A 22923-nucleotide genomic window follows, 5' to 3' on the forward strand; every position below is an offset into this window, starting at 1 on the left:
CAAATTAAACCGAACCGATAAACCAATGTATTTTTGTTATTATTTGAATTAAGTATAGTAACAATATACTAAAAACTAAGACTAAAATTATTAATGATGTTGGTTTTATAAATTTTTTATTTATTGTAGTCAAATTTGGTTTAACTGTGTTCTTATAATTTTTTGTGACTTTTAAAGTTTGTTTCAGTTTTATATTAGATTTAGTTTACATAATTTATTTTTTTTAAAGTATTATTAACGATATTTTTCTAATTTCTATTTATTTTAGTTAACTTTGATTTGATTGTATTTTTATCATTTTGTGTTCTAGAAGTTTTTGTTTCAGTTTTATATTTAACTAGTATTACTGGCCAATTATACGTTTAAAAATATTTGATTGTTGTTATAATTTTCAATCAAATATTTTCTTAAAAGTTCCTTTAATCTGTTTTTCATTAAAAAACAAACACAGTTTCTTAAATTTCCGTTAATCCTTTCATAAAACTTATTTGTTTTAAGTTTTAACTAAAAATATTATTTTAAATGTTTTAAGATAATTGTAAAACAATCAAGCTAAAAAAAACTTCAAAAATTACCAAAAATGTTTAGAATATTTCTTTAGAGTAACACATGATTTTAACTAACACACTTTTACAACTTAAATGGTCACAAAATAATTTACAGTATTAAAGATTAGTGCCCTAATTTTTTTGTAAGTACAATAAATTAAATATTTTTCACTTTAACTTCTAAAATATCAAATGTTTTGTAACTTTTTTTTTGAAACTTACTTACCCAATACATGTCTTCAACCTTCGCCATGTTTACTCTAGAACAGCTTTATCCAAAACATTTGTTGATCCCTCGTTAAGTACTTCGTCAACCAACTTTGATTTTCATCATGTCTGTATCAAACTAAAATAATTTCAAAACTAAACAACAAAAATATTTATGCTATATTTCTTACTCCCGATTTTGCAGAATAAGTTTCATATGAACTCATTACACACCACTTTGAATGCCTGAAAATTCTGGAAACCCTGTAACAAAATCCTCTCACTTCAAACTCACCGTATCAATATCAATCTCTTCTGAAGCAATTCAAACTCGATCACCACAATCTAATTAAAGCTTTGGAAGAGGTTCAGGGACGACTGTATTCCACGATCTACATCTAAAGTTTGTCAATAATGAAATTTTAAATACTAATCCTGGCAATGAATAAAAAATGTTTTAAACTGATGCAGGCTATTTCGAAAAAGTAAGAAGATACGAAGAATCTCTTTGAGATCAAAATTGAAAATTTAGGATATGAAAGGATGAGTTGTTTTACTTATTTGAGAATGGAAAAATATAAAAATTGAAAACAAAAACACAGAGCGTAAACTAATAGTTCAAAAACTATATCACCAAAAAAAAAAAGTTTAACTTTAAACGGTTAACTTTGTAAGTGGATAGAATAGTTTGAGAAAATTCAGGATGTATCTGCTGAAAATTAGAGATCAAACTGAACTTTTTTTCAATAAATTGTTTTTTTGCTTTTGCAAAACATTTTCCATGTGTCAAAATATGATTGATTTAATGACTTGTGCTTTAGTATATAGGATGTAATTCATATAATTTATTTTTTCATAGTCAAATGATTTTGTGACAATGAGTTTATTTCTTAAAACATGATTTCTGTAAAAAGAAAAAAAGTGAAATTCGGATTTAACACAAACCAAACCGAATAAAAAATATAGTGTCTAAGCAGTAATAATGGGTCTGAGTGAACGAATATGAAAATCCACTAACAGATTTGACCGGACCCAATCAACAAAAAACGACGTCGTATAAAAGTGCAATACTGCAGTGACTAGAGCATATATACTGATTGTACTTTTCACTCCCCCATCACACACACACTCATCATCGCCGTGCTTTACAGCTTCCTCGTCTTCTTCTTTAGTCTTTCCCTTTTCTTTTTTTGCTTATATCTTCAGCAAATCTGATTTCAAGAGAAATTAAAAAAAAAATCACCGAAGATAGAAAAAAGAATGAGCGAGGGGAGGATAAAGAAGAGTGTGAACGGAGGAGCACCGGCGCAAACGAATCCCGATGATCGGAGATCTAGTGTTGAACCTTCTCAAGCAGCGGCGGCGGGGAAGCGAGCTGTAGTAAAGAGTGCTGATATGAAAGAGGATATGCAGAAGGAGGCTATCGAAATCGCTATCGCCGTTAAGACTCCCTTACTCTCTCTCTCTCTCTCTCAATAAATGTGTTATATTCTTCGATTTTAGGGATTTTCTGATTTTTGATCCTTTGAGCTGCCGATTTCATCACTTAAGTTCGATTTGATGTTAGTGAGCTCAAGTTTATTGTTGATAATCTGAAGTAGGGAACTAGATTCCAGTGTAGCTGTTATTACTATTTATGATTTATAGTTGCTTAATAAAGGTTTTGGATATAAGAATTTAGGTTTTAATTTGTTGTTGCAGGCATTTGAGAATAACAGTGTGGAGAAGGATATAGCTGAGAATATAAAAAAGGAGTTTGACAAGAAACATGGTGCTACTTGGCATTGCATTGTTGGTCGCAACTTTGGTTTGTACTCACTACTTACTTCCCCTCTTCTCTTAGTAACTTAGTTTAGCTCTCAACCATATCTTTTGATTTTGCTGCTGTCTCTTATTCTTGTTAATAGAGTGTGATTTAGATCAATTGTTTGGTTTGAATGGGCTTTGTCCGCTTAGCTTTGAGGGATGTATAGGTTTGCTCAGTGTTATATTAAATCTTATAGCTAGCTAGCTTCATCGGACTTCATTTTGCTTTGTTTGAATCTTTATAAATTTAAGTCTTTTGTGTGTGTTTCTTGAACGAGATTACATTTAGTGGTTCTGATCGTAAGTGCCACACCTTAGTCTCACAGTTCTTGGATGTAGCTTTTTCTTTTTTTGACAAACAAGGCGATACATTTCTGAAACCTATATTATTAAGTTTACTCTACTACTTGTGATGCTCTTTGCCTTATATAATATTTGCTCGCTCCTTAACCGAACAAATTCATTTGCCCTCTGCTGCAGGTTCTTACGTAACTCACGAGACAAACCATTTCGTTTACTTTTACCTCGACCAAAAAGCTGTGCTGCTCTTCAAGTCGGGTTAAAGAATTCCGAAACCAAGAGAGCTTCCTTCACCTCTTTGGAGTCTGAAGATGTTAAATCGCATTATTGTCATCACGTTGTAGTTAGTTCCTTCATTGTGTTCTACGCGTATGTATGTGTTGGCTTTCACCAACAAAACTGGATTATAAACACTGTATGTAATATTCGATTTTAAAACTCTATTTTCAGAAAACCGGAATATCCGGTTTGTGTTTGCTCCTGCTTCCTCAATTCATCAAAAGTCAAAACCAGTACGAAAATAGGTTAAGCAAAAGTTGTAATTTTTACGGAGTTTTGGGGTTTTAAATGTAAACAAATAAAAGTTTGGGGACTGAAAGAGTAAATTCCGGATTAAAAAGTCAGACGCAATGGCAAAGTTAAATTTCTCCTACGAGGAAGAGAAGGAAGGGAAGAAGAAAAGAGAAAGAGATCGGAGAAAATGACGACGTCGATGATACAGAGGCTGTTCACGCAAGGCACCAAGATCGTCTGCGTCGGCCGTAACTACGCCGCTCACGCCAAAGAACTAGGCAACGCCGTTCCCAAGGTTTCTTCTTTCGATCACAATCCCTAGGATCGTAATCCAATCGCTATGCAGATCCTAATTTTTTTTTGTGGTGAAACAGGAACCAGTTATATTCTTAAAGCCGACTTCATCGTACTTAGAGAATGGAGGAACGATTGAGATTCCACATCCTCTTGAATCACTTCATCATGAGGTGGAGCTCGCTGTGGTGATGGGAGAGAAGGCTAGAGATGTACCCGAGTCTACCGCCATGGACTACATTGGAGGTAGGGCTGTTTGTTTTCTTTGGTTTGATTGTAGACATTTCATCTTTGCTTATAAATATTTTCTTTTTTTAAAGGATATGCCGTTGCTCTTGATATGACTGCTAGGGAACTCCAAGCTTCTGCCAAGGTAACACAACCCCCATTTTTTACTTTATATATCACTCCCTCTTGTGTTGTGGTGATGTGTAAGTGTATGCATAGCTTGCTTCTTGTATTCAGAGTTCTTTTTTTCTTTTCTTTTTGTATTTGGGTTAATGATTTAGGCTTTAAGACTGATTTCCACCACCATTTCCATGGATCTGTGGTTTTGCATAGACAGTGATTCTTTTTTTCTAAGCATAGGAAGATAACTTAATATGTTGTTTTTGAGCATAAGCATTCATCGTGTTTTAAAATTCTTGTCTCTTCTTCAGGCGTCTGGTCTCCCTTGGACACTTGCTAAAGGACAGGATACTTTCACTCCGATAAGCTCTGTTGTAAGTATTCTCCTGAACCCTAAGATGCCTAAGTATCTAGATTATATATGAATAATCGACCCATTTATTCCCTGTCTGACTGCAATATGACCTGATTGCGGTTCAGAGTCTGACCCCTAGATTATTTGCTCAAGCCTGTTGTGCTGATTTTATATCTAGTCGAGAGTTGAGACTAGAAAACTCTCTCAGTTCTGTAGCTTTATTGTTTTCATAGCCAACTTGACATGAAATGATTCATATGCCCTATCTTTCTTTGGATCATTTTTTTTTTTTTAAAATCTCCTAATTTCAATTTTGTTTCTCTTGCCGTGTTACAGCTGCCAAAGGCGATGGTGCATGATCCCGATAACCTAGAACTTTGGCTAAAGGTTTGTCTTCCCCCACCCCACTCCCTTTGTCCTCTTGACGCTTTTAAAAGTTGTTTCCCTCAATCTGCAACGACCAAACTGAATCCATTTTTTTTTATATCAGGTTGATGGTGAAACAAGACAGAAGGGTTTGACAAAAGATATGATCTTCAAGGTCCCGTACCTCATCAGCTACATAAGCTCTATAATGACTCTCTACGAAGGAGATGTCATCTTGACTGGTATATTTACTAACAGTTTCTGTTTTTCCATGTTTAAAAAAATTCAGAGCAAACGTTAGAAAATCTTACGAGAGAGACAATGCATTCAAATTATAGGTACACCAGAAGGTGTTGGACCTGTAAAGATAGGACAGAAGATAACCGCAGGGATCACTGGTCTATCTGAAGTTCAGTTCGATGTTGACAGGCGTGTAAAGCCTTTGAGTTAAGTGTTTTGTTCGTGTTTAATATAATAATTTATAAAAATGTTAAATCTTTTGATTTAAGTAATAAACCATGTGTAGTTTCTTCATTTATTGTATTTCCTTGCACTTGAGAGAGGAGCAGAGAAACTAAAACTATCAAATAATGCAAAGTCAAAATTAAACGGTTTATGATATTTTATCTAACTATCTTATTCAATTTCGATTTTTTCATATGTATTTTATTTATCATATGCAAGCACAGTTATCTTATAGATACTTATTAATAAATGTACTATTTGTTTATAATAAAATAGAATACAAAACATTAAATTCTATTATTTTATGAATCTTTGCATTTCTTAATTTTTCACTTTTGCTAATTTAAAAATAATTTTTTGGATAATAACATTATTAGTTATTAAAAAATATGTTGTTATGTTCAAACAATTTTTATATATTAGTTTATAAACAGTGATCTAATTAAATAAACTAATATATAATTGTTAATATAAAGTGATTTTATTAAACCAAATTTTTGGAATTACCAAAACTTATAAAATCTCAAAATAAATAAAAAAACATAAGAATGTCAAAACCGAATCCAATTTTTTTTTGAATCAACCACAGTGTCCGGCGACTGAGGTCAACCGACTATTCTGTGAGTTTTAGAAGTGCAATGTTAAATTATCTGGTGGCCAACGGGGATCAAACTGCGGGTTCACCGTATTGGGGCGAACCAAATTTTACATATTATATTAATCTAAGAAAGATCAGTTTCAATGGTAAGGTTTAAGAGAGAGAGAAAGAGCAAAACTACTTAAGGCAAGTGAAAATTAATTAAATTAAGAGAGAGAAAGAGCAAAAAATACTAGTTTTAATGGTTTTAAAATACTCTATGGACATGTGTAATTCATTCAAAAAAAAACACAAACAAATAATTAAAATACTAATAATTTTTTTTCTAGAAACTCTAATGGTATTAAACTGATGGAACTGCTCAGATAAAACTATTGATATATATGTGTATAATTATATTTTGAAATACTTTTCAGTGACTTAATAAATTAAAATTCAAACATACCAATCATGTTAACAAAGAAAACATTAATATTTAATGTATAAGATAAGAAATTTTCTTATCTATTGCTATTTTCATTTTAAATGATATAATACGAAAAACAAGGTATAGTCAATCTATATTTTCTACTTTAAAATAGATATTACTATTTTCCTACAAAATATTATTTCTTTATTTTATAATTTACTATTTTGAAATATTTTTTTAACTTTTAAACTTTAATAATTATAACTAAAATAAATCATTTTAGAAAATACATTTTTTTATAAAAAGTCACATTTCCTTTGCATAATAGTTTTTAAAGAAATTTTAATTTAAACAAAGTTATGATTCCGTGAAACTCTTAATTTTTTTAAATAGTAAATAGAGTTAATTTTTTTATAAATACAAAGTACTTGTTATCAATAAAAAATGAAACTAGATTTTGAACCGCGCAACTGCGCGGTGCTTGTTTTCAATTTTATATGAATATATATTTATTTTATACTTTTAGTGGTATACATTTTAACACTAATCTGATATCTAAATTTTATATAACTATTTCAAATATAATAATTTATATTTTAAATATTATAATTAATCAATTTTTAAAAATTGTTACATGTATTTGTGGATTCTTATTATATACTTATCTTATTGTATTTGCATTTATTTATAGAACAAATTGATATATGCATTAAAGACATATTCAAGATTATTTTGTATTAAATTTATGCTCATTTTGAAAATAACAAATAATTTTATTTGCAACTGAATAATAAAAATAAAAATTAAAATACCACAAAACAAATATCGTTAGAAAAAATATAAATCAAATTTATTCTTATTTCATATATACCTCTTTTAGTATTTTAATACTAAAGTAAATTTAATAATTTTTTAAAAAAATACCAGGCATATTACGTGTACCAACTAATATAAAACATTTTTATTTTTATAAAATTATTTTTTAATATTTTAGTATAATGATAATTTAATTATTATATTTGTATATATACATACTACTAATTATGGATATTAAAAAAATATGAAAGAAAGATGTAGATATACACAAAATAAATACATGAAATTATCTTCTTCTTTTTAACATGTTTTCCATTTATTTGTAGGTAATTTTTATAATATTAACCTGCAATCAGTAAAATAATGAATTTCTATAATTATTTATTATAGATATCGAAACTCTAATCTGTGTAATTAAAATTGTTTAGTAAAACTAATGTATCAGTCTAAAATCATAAATAACATTATAAAATAAGTAAATTCTTTTTTTTTTGTCATCGACTTTACAGACTCAAGAGGACTCTGTATACCAAACTGGTAACTCCGCATCCATATGCACAACAAAGGTCGGTTGATTCCTAGCACATCTGGCGAGGCTGTCGGCCTTTTGATTCTTCGTGCGAGATACGTAAATAATATCTGAACTATGAAAGTTTCCTTTCAAAGTCTCGATATCTGCTAAATAGGTTGCAAAAGCAGGTCATTCTTCTGGTTCCGAAACCATCTTCACCAATTGAGAACAATCTGTCGCAAATGTAACCTTGTACTGCCTCAGATTCCGCATACACTCCATTGCCCAAATTAATGCTTCTATCTCTGAGTGAAGAGGAGATAGAGAAGCTCTGACATTTCATGCTCCCATAAGTCCATCATACCCTTTAAGGATACTATACCATCCCTGTCCCGAGAACATATCCTTATCCTTCCAAGATCCATTAATAAAGCACCACCGTCCTGGAATGAACGGTAGATCCGAGTTCTGTTGTCCTATTACTGGTGTAGAGATAATTTGTGCCTCTTTCCAAAGCCTTGACTCTGTTTGCGCTAGTTTTAAAATGTCCAAAGGTTCAACATCCAAATTGCTAACAACTTTGTTATTCTTTCCCTTCCAAATCCCCTTATTATTAAAAGAGAAGCATTTTGCATTTAATGCATTCACATTGACTCTGACACGTGGCAGCATGAGATGCGTTTGGGAGGCTTTTGTTCTACGTACTTGCTTTATTTAGACTTCTTGCGAGACGGAAAAAAACAGAAAACACAAGTGTTTGAGTCAGTGTTCTCTGTTCGACAAATATAAAAATTCGTTAACAGAGCAGGAGTAGAGATATGATGGTGGATTCAAAGAGAAGACGAACGAAATTGGAGCGTTGGGCATGCCACAAAGAGAGAGATGATCCTGACATTTTAAAGACCTCATCCACTTCTTCAAAACTGGAAGATAAGGAAAAGAAAACAGTAATAGCATAGTTAGCGAACCTGTCCATGGCTCTATTGACAAGAATCGTGATGTAACTGAAGAGAAAAGTGGCCATCACCTTGCATAGACCAAAATAGAAGCGACAAGGTACTTGTACAATGTTCAATGAGACAAAAGAGAACCTTTATGTCATAACAATTTTTATTTTCTGAGATTCCTCCTTTAACACAAGAAAGACGTTTAGATTTAACATTTTATATTAGAGAAATACATTTGATACATCTCCTCATTATGATATGTCTTACTTAGAAATTACAAAGAAGTAATGGGATGATATGAAAGAGAGGAGTTTATGTCACTTATGGACCTCATAGTAAAAGTATCTTAATTCGGGATTTCTCACACTTGCAGACAAGGACGGCCAAGTGTGTTCACGTATTGTGGTGTAAAGCATGCTGTACCAACTCTTTTCACGTTCACATACTGGTTCGAAGAATCTTATTAAAACATAAATAAGATTAATCTAAGCCGTTTGAAACTTACTTTTCATTGTTGTTCGGAGAATCTTTTGTGAAGTGAAGGTTTCAGATTGTGTGCAGATAGATCCTGAAGTGAAGGTTTCAGATATCGTTGAAGGAGAAGAACACATTGTTGAGCCTGCTGAAAAGGAGAACGTTGCCACAGATGTTGTTCCTAAAGAGGAGGAAGATGAACTCACAACTGCAGAGACCAGTGGAAGCTTTACTCATATCAACAACCTTTTAATTCATATGTTTCTTGATTGTTTCAGATAAGTCAAACAGAACTGAGTGGTGACAGTGGTAGGTTCATAGCAAATAGATTGAAATCTCATTATCTTACACAATCAGGCTTAGATATCAGAAGAATGACGAGCTCTTGGAGATTCCATTTGCGTATGTTTAGCTACGACCATTTGCATGTGTTTATACCGATCTTGACCAAATTTTTGACTACGACCGTTGATCCTTTTCAACATTGTTAATTCATGCAGAAAACATGAACGTGTTTTCCACCATAATACGTTTAATAAATGAACAAAACTTAAGTTTTTTAAGTTGAAAAGGATCAATGGTCGTAGTCTATTGGTTAAGTTGATTAAACCGAGATTGTGTGGCTGTACATACAAAATAAAACCGTGATCAAAGTTAATATATGATACAGATTGACATATATTTCATATTTTTCGGTTATGGCAATATATATATATATATGGTAAGGTCAAAATATATGCCACTTAATGACATATTTTCGTAGATATTATGCAAATCAAAGGCGGTTATTAAACATATATAAAATCCACGTCTTTCATTCATTTTAGTCATTCCCTAAATCCATATTTAATTTCATTTGTTCGGTCAAAATGTTTGAGATTTTTTTTTCTGGTGATAAACCAAAAATTATTATTATTTGTTTATTTTCTGGTGATAAATCAATTGTTTCATGTTATAAATTATAAATGCATGAAAAATCAAATCGAATCTTGATAGTAAGTGAAAAAAAAAATATAAAGACAAATTATTTTATTACAATTTACTCAATAGTGAAAGAAAGCATTAAAAAAATAAATAATATTCTAACATACTATAAAGTTAGAATCCTCACTTATCGTGAATATTTAGGTATATAGGTGTTTATGTTAATGTGCACATCTATGTGTGTAAATATATATAAATATGGTTAATAAATATATAAAGATACTGCTAATTAACATTAAAACATCTTTGTTCAATAAAAAAAAATAAAAGATAAAATTCTTAAAATAAAATTAACTAAATATAGAAAGGCCTAGACCTTACTGAACATTTTTATCATATATAGAAAATCAAATTGTATACATAAAAAATAAAATTAATACATATACATAATAGGCCTCCCAGATTTTATTTTTGGATGTATTGTGTTGTACTTTGGCCCAATCCGTTTTAACATTAATCTTTGGGCCTTTAATCTTTTACGGATCAACATATATTTAAATGTTTAAATCACTATTTCAAACAGCCTCATATTTAATTTTAAATGTTGAAATCCACTTCTTTAAATTAATACTCGATAAATTAATATACAATAAAAATATCTATAAATTAATATAATTTTATAATTCCAAATTGAATTTTTGGTTCAATTAGTATATCAATAAATTAATAATCTTTATAAATTAATAAAAATATACTTTTGGTGTAGTTTCTATATTATTAATTTATAGAGGTTTCACTGTATACAATAGGAGAATAAAACCCGGAAACCAATCTAAAACCGAACTGATATCCAAAATAAACATACCTAATATCTTTTTATCACGAAATTAATAATCTCATTCCGCGCAAAGCGCGGGTTACTACCTAGTATACCATAATATCCATGCAAACTGATGGTCCTCTAGTTTCGGAAGAATTCTCGAGAATAAATAATCCATATTAGTAAATTCACTTCCTCAAATAATAGTATAGATATAATAAATTTTAAATATGAATATTTAAGATTTTTTGTGTAGATAACTAATTTTAGGAAGGTGTAGTGACATTGAAAGATTTTATTTTTACAAACATTTCAAAACCTAGGATAAAACGAAAGATTATGATAGTTTCTTCTCTATCATTTTTAACATTTTCTTCGATAGTTTCTTTCTCAGAAAACTGAGTATAACAACTTTTTATAAAAGTAAACTGAATTTCCCCGTAAAATTCGCATATATCAGAAATAATTTAAAATGCTGTTTCCTTTGTTCCATTGATTTTGTGGTCTACTTGTGCATTATTTATATGACGTTAAGGACACTTCGTAGCAGTTCAAATAGAAAAAGGTAATTTCTAGGAACTGTCCAATAAAAACAAGAGAGATTAAGTGAAATATACCTAAATGAAGTCGAAATTAGGAGACTACCCTCTGTCAATATCAGTGGACAATCAGATATACTTTTGGTGCCAGATGGACGAAAATACCCCTAAGAAGATCTGAGCTGAGATTATATAGGGTACTGTTCGAAGTGGTAGGTTTGCAGTTTGAAGTGGTAGGTATGCAGGTAAGAAACTTTATAGCCACACCTTCTCTTATGTTCTCATCCACTCAATTAAATCATTATTAAATAAAATAAAAAATGAAATCTAGATTAGTTTAAAAGAAAATGAAGTACAAAATAATAAATCAATAAATTATCATATCTTGTCTTTTTTTACCAGTCTCATCTCTTCTTTTGCAACTATTATCCCATAAACGTGTTTCACTATCTTCATATTAACTATGCCTAAATATCTAACACATATATTATTATGGATCAGTTACAAAAATATATTTTTATTAATATTCTATATGAGCCCATATATATCAAAGAACATTTTACTCCCCAAACCATATATGAAGATGTGAGGCGACCAATGGATAAAGACTACATATATTTTTCTAATGTATATACAATATTTATATCAGTATGTACATGTATGTTAGGCATTAGGGTTTATATATATAATGGTGTATTAAAAAGAAGATACACTATGTATTTAATTGTTAACAATAATGTTTACTGATAAGAAGTTGGTTATCAGATACAATTTATTGTTAACAATCGAGTTAATCAGCAACAATTATGTTAACATTGAGTAATTGGGTGTTATAATTTTAATTGAAATCTTTGATTTTCTAAGCTCAATAACACGTGATTTATGAACAAATTCCCAAAAGACTAGTTATCGGTAAATAATAATGTTAGAAAATAATGGTGAATCATAAAAAAGACTATGGGTGACTTAGTGAGAAGATACATATTTTTTGTGTTCTTTGTGTATTTTTTAACTGCTATTAATAATGTTAGTTGATAATAAGTTTGTTATCATAGTCAAGTTATTTTTAACAGTCAGGTTGTTGAGAAACAAGTATATTAATACCAAGTAATTAAGTATTTTAACTGTGACCCAAATCTTTTATTTTTATTAATATTCTATATGAATCCATATATATATTTCAAAGAACATTTACTCCCCAAACCATATATCAAGATGTGAGGGACCAACAGATAAAGACTACATATATATTTTCTAATATATAAATATAATATATATACAATATTTATATCAGTGTATACATGTACTTTAGGTATTAGGGTTTATATATATATATATATATATATATATATAATAATGGTGTTTTAAAAAGAAGATACACTATGTATGAGTTAGAGAGCAAATACAAACTTTGTATATTATTTAACAGTTAACAATAATGTTTACTGATAAAATGTTAGTTATCGGATACAATTTATTGTTAACAATCGAGTTAATCAGCAACAATTATGTTAACATTGAGTAATTGGATGTTATAATTTTAATTGAAATCTTTGATTCTCTAAGCTCAATTAACACATGATTTATGAACACATTCTCAAATGACTAGTTATCGGTTAACAATAATGTTAGAAAATAATGGTGAATCATAAAAAAGACTATTGGTGACTTAGTGAGAAGATACATACTTTGTGTATTCTTTATGTATTTTTCTAACTGCTATTAATAATGTTAGTTGATAATAAATTTGTTATCATAGTAAAGTTATTTTTAACAGTCGGGTTGTTGAGAAACAAATATATTAATACCGAGTAATTGAGTATTTTAACTGTGACTCAAATCTTTTATTCTTTAATCTCAACCAAAACATATAATTCAAGAATACCTTGTCTGAAATTATGTAATATGAGTGCAAAATTATACATTGTTTTTTGGAGGATTGGTTATCGGTTAACCATAATGTTATAAATAATATTTTATTAAGATGATGCAAGTACTGGTGTTTATGAAAGAGTGTAGTGTCCCTTTTAGAAATTAGATTGTGCAGGAGCCACACTCATTAGTGAACTAATTAAACCTTTATATAGTAGTTTGCGGATATTTTTCTACGACATAAAGAGTACGATGAAAACATGTTATTTATCAAATTCAAGTATTGTTTTGTATGAAAGTGTAAGTTGTTTCCTTTGGATCAAGTAGATTATGAAGTGCTCTGGAACCGTTGTTTGAGTTAATTTTCCAAGTAACACACATGACATCAAAAACATACTAGTTAATGAATTAATTATATTTTCTTAAACTAGTTAGCATATTCCTTTTGGCTATGTAATTATCTAAATCTGTAATGATAAAATTTACTTCGATGTTTAATAATATTTAGACACATCACTAAATATAGTTGTAACGGTTACAAAATAAATTATATGTGAAACCAAACAAATAGATGCTAAATATACTCGTAACAAGTTACCAGACATTTTATATGTGTAACTGGAATTGTAGGGTCATAGATGACAACTTGACACCAAAATTACCTAGTATTATAGCAACTACGAAAAATGTTATCTGTTAAATAAATACCTAAACAATATTAAAAGGTAATTGTTTAGATAATTAGCTACAATAATCAACCAAAGTAATAAAATTACTTATCTTTTGATTCATGTGCGTCAATAAAAGATTTTATCCCTTTTGGTTTGTAGCTCTCTATCTGATTTGTTCTTCTGTGGTTTTTTCCTCTAAATGTCTCTTTCTTTGTCTTACAAAACGAATAGCACAAAAAATTGAAAAGGACCGAATAGGAGATAATGTATACGGTTGAAAATAGCAAACATATTTTTTTTTTGAAAATAAAATAGCAAACATATTTAAGATTAAAATTTTATAGATATGTCAAGCATGAAATGGGAACGGGACTAACACCATCTACAAATTTTTCTTTCTAGATACAAGCCACAAACTCATAAAAGATCTAGAACGTTTGTAAAAAAAATGTTTATACAAAAACCCTTTCTCAAAAAAAAAATGTTTATACAATACCTTACGTGGTGTAATAAAAGGGTAGAAGCTCCAAAAACAAATTCTTAAATTTCTGAAATCTAAGGATATTCTCTACTAGAAAAAATAAAAATCTATTTGTTTTTGAAAAAAAAATGAAAATTAAAAATCTGGAAAAGAAAATGTTATTGAGATGAAATGATGAAAGATTGTTCTCACGTACCAATGCAATTATGGGAAAAGAATCTATGACACACAGACCTGACACATCGTCTCAGCCTGTCAGGTCTCAGCCTCTTAGGTTACTGCTCTACTCCAAAAGCTATGTGGGTAAGGGTAAAATGGTCAACAAATAAGGTGTGTAACATGAGAAGGTATACCACTAATATTGGTCCCGTTTGAGGGCAATGACACCAATTTCTCTAAAAACAAAGTCTACTCTTCTCCTTGACGTCGACCCTTTCCCAGAGCCAATCGGTTCATTTCGATTTTCAAGTCCGGTTAAGAATTCCGAAACCAAGAGACAATGCATTCAAATGTCGATTTTCAACGTAGAAAATCTTTCGAGACAATGCATTCAAATTATAGGAATACCAGAAGGTGTTGGACCTGTAAAGATAGGTCAGAAGATAACCGCAGGGATCACTGGTCTATCTGAAGTTCAGTTCGATGTTGATAGGCGTGTAAAGCTTCTGAGCTAAGGGTTTTGCATGTTTCATATAATTTAAAAAAATGTCAATATTTTGTGGTAACAAACCATGTATTTCTAAGTTAAAAAAAAGAAGGGAAAATTCCTTAAAAATACACAGACTAAATTTTCTTTGCTGAAAAAATACACGAATTTTTTAGGCTTTCCGAAAAATACACAAACTAATTTTGGTTGTCTATAAAATACACAAACTTTTGAATTTTGGAGGTTTCACACATTGATTTTAACGGTGTAAACAGTGACTAACATAATAGTTAGACGCCGTTAGATGACGTTAACTCTAATTAAAAAGTTCATGTATTTTATAGACAACCAAAATTAGTTCGTGTATTTTTTGGGAAGCCTAAAAAGTTAGTGTATTTTTTCAGCAAAGGAAATTTAGTATGTGTATTTTTAAGGAATTTTCAAATGGAGTTTGGATATTTCATATCCTATTCAGATGCTAAATATCTGGACCCAATACAGATCCAAAATTTTATATTTGTAAACTTTCGGTTTAGTTTTGGACCGAATATTTTCGGATCAGTTTCGATCCAAGTTTTTGAATCTGGCTAAAATATCTAGACCTAATCTTGACATTTTAGGCGGATTCAAAAACTTGGATTGGAACTGACCCGAAAATATTCGGTCCAAAACCAAACCGAAAGTTTACAAATATTTGTTGAGTCCAAAACTTTTCTACTTGAAAAAATTGAAACCAAAAAGAACTGATCCGAATAGACCTGAGCCTAATAAAATCGACACGAATAGATTCAATCCGACAAGATCTTTCTGCTAACAATTTTGTTATTATTTTTGCAATATTTTTTAGTTTTGTTTTTGTAACAGAAACATTTTTAATTAATATGAAACTTTCAATGTAAAATTTAGAGTTGTTTGTGAATTTTTAGATATATATGATAGATTTCGACTAAATTGGATTCAACAAATATTTGTAAACTTTTGGTTTGGTTTTGGACAGAATATTTTTGGGTCAGTTCCGATTCAAGTTTTTGAATCCGGCTAAAATGTCTAGCCGGATTCAAAAACTTGAATCAGAACTGACCTGGAAATATTCGGTCTAAAATCAAACCGAAAGTTTACAAATATAAAATTTCGGACCTGTATCATGTGATAGAGAATGTGTTTTTTTCAGTGTCTTTGGGTCGGGTTTGGGCCGGTTTTTTTCGGATCTGGATTTTTCAGATCGAAAATATTTGGTCCAAAACCAAACCAAAAATTTACAAATATAAAATTTTGGATATGTATTGGGTCTAGATATTTAGCCTCTGAATAGTATATGAAATATCCAAACTCCATTTGAAAATTCCTTAAAAATACATATACTAAATTTCCTTTGCTGAAAAAATACACGAACTTTTTAGGCTTCCCGAAAAATACACGAACTAATTTTGGTTGTCCATAAAATACATGAACTTTTTAATCAGAGCTAACGGCGTCTAACGGCGTCTTACTATTCTGTTAGTCACTGTTTACACCATTAAAATCGAGGTGTGAAACCTTCAAAATTCAAAAGTTCGTGTATTTTATGGACAATCAAAATTAGTTTGTGTGTTTTTTGAGAAGCCAAAAAAGTTCGTGTATTTTTTCAGCAAAAGAAATTCAGTCTGTGTATTTTTAAGGAATTTCCCCAAAAAAAAACCATGTATTTCCTTTGACTTGAGAAGGGAGAATATAAGCTAAATTGCTAAAACATCAATAGTTATCTTGTTAACTATTGAAGTTATTTGTATGTCAAATTGTCACTACTAAATATAAGTTTGCAAACTAATCAATGTACAATATTTAATTTAACCATCTATTTTATTTAGCCATCTAATGCATTTTTTGTTTATGAATTTTTAAGTTTTTTTTGTAGAATATCCAATTTGGGATCGTGTAATGAGGGTAGGTGAGATATTTTGGAGTTTTTTTCTCAGAAAATATGTAGGTTGTCAATTATTTCTACAAAAGCAAACAATTGTTTTTTCGCGGGAAATTCCTATATATCAGAGAATTTAAAACATCGTGTTTCTTCGTTCTGTCTGTTTGTACATATTATTAAAATATCAAAGAAATTTCCTTGCAATCCAAAAGAAAAAGGAAACTTTCTAGGGAAAGAACTAATCAAAACAAAGTCTACTCTTCACGTTCTCTTTTATAAAGTCTTCTCCTTGACGTCAACCCTTTGGTTAATCGGTTCATTTCGATTTTCTATAAGAAGATCTTTGGGTTAGATATTTGGAGCATTCTCGGCTTAACACAAGAGATAGATGGATGCTAGAGCTGTTCTACTTATCGGCGAGACTGACAGTTACGATGGCGTTACCGTAACTGTGGAGGAACCAATGGATGCTGAGGTTTTCACCGAAAGGCTTAGGGCTTCCCTTTCACATTGGAGACAAGAGGTCTTTACATCATCAATATCACTTTCAGGTCTCTGCGGATTTGATTATTCTGATGGTTAGTTTTTTTAAATTTGCAGGGGAAAAAGGGGATTTGGATAAAGCTACCTCTTGGACTTGCTAATCTTGTAGAGCCTGCAGTTAATGTAAGATATTTTGATAAATCTTGTCTTTGTTTTTTTTGTTGACTTTTTTTTTTGTAAGAGATTGTTTCTTTGTTTGTGTTTTTTCAGGAAGGGTTTAGGTATCACCATGCTGAGCCTGCTTACGTGATGCTTGTGTCTTGGATCTCTAACAGCACTGACACTATCCCTGCCAATGCTTCTCATATTGTAGGTGTTGGTGCTTTGGTCCTCAACAAAAACACTAGAGAGGTAAGAAAAACCTTCTTTGAATCACTCCCACACACTTTGCATTTTTTTTTGTCAATCATGCTCGTTTATGAAAAGACATTACGTTGCCTGAAACAAGATGAAACCAAATTCAATGAGCGCAGGTCCTCGTTGTCCAGGAAAAGAGTGGTTATTTCAAAGATAAAAATGTGTGGAAGCTGCCTACTGGTGTTGTCAACGAGGTGATTTATATCACTCCTTTTTCTAAATGATATTAATCTATATCTAGCCTAGGACTGAATTTGTATGTGGTAACTATGTCACAGAGCAATTGGGTATAGTACATAGTGTCTCACATTGGTCCCTGGAAAGATGACTTGATGATATCAAGCTTTTAAATTAAGAGGAGAACGAAGTTGTGGTATTTTTTTTTTGCTACCTCTAACTAGAACTTTCCAAATCCACAGGGTGAGGATATTTCCACTGGAGTTGCTAGGGAAGTGGAAGAAGAAACTGGTGTATGTATCTACTGCTTTCAGACATATTTTTGGAAAAAAATATACTCCCTCCGTTTCAATATAGTTGATGTTTGAAAATGATAATTTTGTTTCAAATTAGATGAAGTTTTGAGATTTTAAAGTTAACTTTAACTTTATTGGAAACTGTTCAACCAATTAAATTTCACTGTTTTTTTATTATTGGTTAATTGATTCTAAAATATTTTTTTTAAATAATTTTTTTAGAAAAATCTAGTTTTCTTAATCTTTGTGCACTAAGGCAAAACATCAAGTATTATGAAACAGAGAGAGTATATTTTAAGGATACTTTATTTACTTGCTCATTTGTTCTAAAATCTGTTTTTTAAGAGAGAATTGGAAAAACGATACACTTTAAATTTTCTTTGTCACTTTAGGACTTTTCATAGTTTTGGCAATTTTTGACATATTTTACCCTTCGGTTATGAGAAAAATAGTAAACTTAAATATAAAAATTACAAAAATCTAAATGAATTGATAATTTAAGGGTATAATGGTATTTAAAAGGTTTCAAAATCTTATTTTCCTAAAATATCTAATTAAAATCTTAACGTGACAAACCGGAGAAAAAATGGCTCTTTCTCCCAATTTTCTCTTTTTTTAATTGGATTTTTTTTTTCAGATTGTTGCAGATTTTGTGGAAGTGTTGTCTTTCAGGTAAAGTTATGTTTTCATTGCCTTGGAAAAATATTTGTTCTGTCTTACCACATCAGATCCTAATCGGTTTATTCTTTCTTTACTTGTATAGGCAAAGCCACAAAGCATTCCTGAAACAGAAAACGGATCTGTTCTTCCTGTGTGTCTTAACCCCACGCTCCTACGAAATCACTGGACAAGAGTCTGAGATCAAGCAAGCTAAGGTAAACTTTTCACTCTTGATGAGCCAATAAATGTTTTACAAGTTACTGTCATCTGAGCTTTGTATGTATTGTTTTCTTTGGTACAGTGGATGCCGATCAAAGAATATGTAGACCAGCCATGGAACCAGACGAAAGAGATGTTCAAGATCATGGCTAACATCTGCCAGAAGAAGTGTGATGAAGACTATGTGGGATTCTCCACTGTGGAAAGTACCACAGCAACTGGTAAAAAGAGCTTTGTCTACTGCAATGCTGATCACGCCAAGAGCCTTAATGCAACGCGTGACCAAGCCTCCTCTTCTCTTTGAATAACATTCTGTCACATCTCAAGCATTTGTGTTTCTTCTATCTTGTTCCATTGCATCATTTGGCTTTGTCTTCTACTCTATTTTCAGTTATTACTTTCCAAAACATCCCCAGTTTATGTCTTCATGTTATTTCTGGTTTAATCCGGTTTAACATGGTACACTGCTGTTTATCTCTGTTTAATCTGGTTTAATTTGATATACCGGGATCATTTGTCCAGTAAATTTGAATTGTCAATCAACTAAATATTCTTGTTTTATTTTGATTCGTTTCAATAGAAAATGAGTAGATTTTGATGTCAAAGGAACTTTTGAAAGAAACTGTGGATGTGTTGATTGATGACGTCAGGGTTTTCCTCGTGGAGGAAATGTCCCACTCCGTTGAGCACGACGGTTTCATCCAGCAACGGTACGTCTCTCTTAAATCCACCACCGTGAATGTATTCCTTAATCCCTGGTTTATTGTATGTCAAATCTTGATCTCCGACTATGAACTTTACCGGTACACTAATCTTAGCACCGGTCCAAGGTGCAGTCAGCTCCCAGTTTCTGTTTAAAAAAAGCAAAACCACCGATTGGTTAAAACTGTTATGGTATATTTATTGAACCGGGTGATATATATACGTACCGGTCCATGTTGCGGTAGTAGTTAATTGCTCCAGTGAAGCCTTTCTTCTCGTACTTGATGACGTAATAGTCAAGATCTTCTTGCGTTAACCACTGTTTCGAGGCAGACGCAGCGTTTTCTGAGCGTTTGAATAGATTGCCTTTGGGGAGGTAAAGCGGGCCAGCCGTCTTGTACGTGAAGAACTCCTTTAACACCTTCTCTGTTCCCAACTCTTTGAACTCTGCTTCTATTTCTCCAGGTTTCTTGACAAACAAAAAATAATCAATCGCTGATCATATATATTGTATTTATTATCAAAATATACTCATAGGTTATTACATCAAGAATGAACCAAATGAAATAAGATTACCTGAAACCTGCAGATGTAGTAGTCATCACCAAAAACACGTCTAAGCGTCGGTATCGGGACACAATCTTGGTTCCTCGGAGGGAAGGCAACGCTCATGTTGACCAGAGCCTTGACTTTCTCCGGTCGGTACACACACAACTGCCACGCAATCAACGCTCCCCAGTCATGTCCCACCACGAAAACCGCCTCATCTCCACCGGCCACGGCGTCGATGAGTGCCACCACGTCTCCGACCACGTTAAAGTAAGTGTACTCCTCCACTTTCTCTGGCGCGTCGGTGTCCCCGTACCCTCGAAGATCCGGGGCTATCGCCCTATATCCCAAAGACGAAAGCGCGGTCATCTGGTGCCGCCACGTGTACCAGAGCTCTGGGAATCCGTGGATGAAGAGGATGATCTGATGATCTTTTCCAGGTCCGGATGCCGGAATCTCAGCCACGTGCATGTTTATGCCGTTTACCCTGAGGGTCTTGTGTTCTACGCCGTCGAGTCCTGACATGTTCGCGGTGGTGGGATCGTTTGATGTAGAGGAAAAGTGGTCGGAATATAGGGTGTTTCCCGAGAAATGAAGGAATCTTAGGTTCTTAATTTAAAGGGTGGTTAAAGCTAAACACATATGTTCCATTAATATAACTATTCAGTATAAACTAAAAACAAAACGTGCACTGGTACGTTGGTGTGGGATCATGTGGTTCGTGAGTTGGTGGGTGTTTTTGAACGTGTTTTTAAAATATTTATATAAAGTTCATCAAGTTATACATTGGAAGCAATTGAATTGCTTACACCATTTAAGGTTTGTGCGTATGAATTTATTTTTTTCATTTCATTTTCTTTAACTTATTATATATAAATAATTATGTTTAAAATATATTTAATCTAATTAATATTTATAAAACATAATTTTTTATTTTAGAAATATAAAATATATGTAATATACATAATATAAATTGCACCATTTGAAAGTACGTACATAAGAAAATTTGTTCATTTCAAATTTTTATTTTATTTTATTCAACTTATTATATATATATATATATTTTTATTTTTAAAATGTATTTAATATAATTTTCATTTATTAAACAGAAAAGTAATATTTTAGAAATAAAATATATGTAACATACATAATATAAACTAATATATATGTAAACACTTTTTATTTAAGTTAAAAATGTAAGAACAATTTTGTTTGTGTAGAATATATAATGTAAATTAATGTTAATTTATTGTTATTGGTTATGTTTTTGACTGTTTAAAAATTCCTAGATTTTATGTGTCAAGAGAACTATATTTTTTTAGTTTAATTTATCATATGAGTTATTTTTTAAAACATTAGTGTTTACATAAAAAATAACTTTTAGTTGTGTAGAATATATGTTTCATAGATAAATATATTGAAATATATTATTTTAAATAGAAACAAAATATAGATTCTAATACTAATACAATGAGGATAAAAATTATTATTTAATTATGATTTAGTTTTTAAAATTTTTATTAATAATATTGTATAAATTTATCAAAAATTAAAATTTCCAGATGCAAATTTTGCTGAAATAAACTGGGTCTTGTGATTGGTGGTAAAAAGTTTAATATGTGAGTTATGCCATCTATGTTCGAGTTTTGGCCACTAGTGGATTAACATGGGATGATCATGAGCCTTCTTGACTGTCTTCGGCGGATTCCTTGGCGGCAAAACCCAGATTTCAGGGACGACTTTTAGGTACTAGTCGGAAGTCCCTTGAAGCATTCAGATATTAAAGTCATCAATTTTTTTTACTAAAGTAATGACAGAAATAAAAGTAAACAACACAAAATCAGAGAACGATTTAGATGACATAAAAACATCAAATGTTATAGATATAGTTGATGGAGAATATATGGCGCAAATAAAGGATAATATTGCCAATATGTTGTGGGAAAATTTAAATTCTTGAAAATACTATTAGCAATGTTGTGTAATAGGAAGTTCTTTTTAGTTTTATATATTTATTAGTAATAATTATATTTTATATTAAAATCCGCACCGCTTATAATACTTTTACCATTTTAATATTAGTTTCGTACCATTTGATTTTTGTTACCATTCACATTTTACTTTATACTATTTTTTTATTTAGCCACTAATATTCTGTAGTTTATAAAACCACAGTTAAATTGTTTCGCAATATCCGATCTGTTTGTTTTGTACCGCTTAATCCAATGTTACCGCTGTTACAGATCTTTAGAGGAAATGGTTTAGGTTTGTACACAACATTAGTGGGTTTTGGTTTTGATACGGCGTGGTATGAGAGTCTCTGTCATTTCGAAGGGAATCAAATGTGTCTCACGAGGAATAAAAAAAGGAAGAGAATAATGTTATGTATACGACAATATCGTTGCGAAGAATTACAGGCCCTGTTCAACACTACAATATGTACAAGTGGTAAATCCGGACCTAACGAGTTATCGGAAAATCAGGGAATATTCAAAAAATACGTAGGGTGTAATTTTAAAAATAATTTAATATATTTAATATTTATAATATGTTTAGCTAATTAATTTTAAACATGATGACACAAGTTTTTAGACACAGTTATATAATTTT

The 22923-nt window shown here is 30.9% G+C and overlaps 4 protein-coding genes across 5 annotated transcripts; 3 read left to right on the top strand and 1 right to left on the bottom strand.

The window, feature by feature from the left end:
- The first annotated feature begins 1865 nt into the window (after nt 1-1865).
- On the top strand, nt 1866-3340 carry LOC108828635 (uncharacterized). Its single transcript, XM_018602385.2, has 3 exons — nt 1866-2195; nt 2457-2562; nt 3042-3340. Exons 1-3 carry the CDS (start codon nt 2016-2018, stop codon nt 3122-3124), a joined length of 369 nt encoding a protein of 122 aa, XP_018457887.2. The 5' UTR covers nt 1866-2015; the 3' UTR covers nt 3125-3340.
- Nucleotides 3341-3503: 163 nt separating this feature from the next.
- LOC108829266 (probable acylpyruvase FAHD1, mitochondrial) lies at nt 3504-5358 on the top strand. Its single transcript, XM_018602935.2, has 7 exons — nt 3504-3669; nt 3749-3914; nt 3989-4041; nt 4328-4390; nt 4708-4758; nt 4862-4979; nt 5076-5358. The coding sequence occupies exons 1-7, from the start codon at nt 3562-3564 to the stop codon at nt 5186-5188; spliced, it is 672 nt and encodes a 223-aa protein (XP_018458437.1). The 5' UTR covers nt 3504-3561; the 3' UTR covers nt 5189-5358.
- An 11690-nt stretch (nt 5359-17048) lies between these two features.
- On the top strand, nt 17049-19562 carry LOC108819200 (nudix hydrolase 7). 2 transcript variants are annotated; one of them, XM_018592196.2, is made up of 8 exons: nt 17052-17333; nt 17411-17476; nt 17564-17704; nt 17827-17904; nt 18130-18180; nt 18821-18855; nt 18947-19058; nt 19145-19562. In XM_018592196.2, the coding sequence occupies exons 1-8, from the start codon at nt 17199-17201 to the stop codon at nt 19364-19366; spliced, it is 840 nt and encodes a 279-aa protein (XP_018447698.2). In that variant the 5' UTR covers nt 17052-17198; the 3' UTR covers nt 19367-19562. The 2 variants fall into 2 exon arrangements, with proteins under 2 accessions (XP_056847660.1, XP_018447698.2); XM_056991680.1 differs by lacking the exon at nt 18130-18180 and having other exon boundaries at nt 17049-17333.
- Nucleotides 19563-19601: 39 nt separating this feature from the next.
- Nucleotides 19602-21018, bottom strand: LOC108819199 (uncharacterized). Its single transcript, XM_056991679.1, has 3 exons — nt 20341-21018; nt 19992-20233; nt 19602-19912 (listed from the first exon to the last, which is right to left on the bottom strand). Exons 1-3 carry the CDS (start codon nt 20836-20838, stop codon nt 19663-19665), a joined length of 990 nt encoding a protein of 329 aa, XP_056847659.1. The 5' UTR covers nt 20839-21018; the 3' UTR covers nt 19602-19662.
- Nucleotides 21019-22923: the final 1905 nt, after the last annotated feature.

The sequence above is a fragment of the Raphanus sativus genome, chromosome 8 (assembly GCF_000801105.2).
Source record: "Raphanus sativus cultivar WK10039 chromosome 8, ASM80110v3, whole genome shotgun sequence".
Classification (NCBI taxonomy): Eukaryota; Viridiplantae; Streptophyta; class Magnoliopsida; order Brassicales; family Brassicaceae; genus Raphanus; species Raphanus sativus.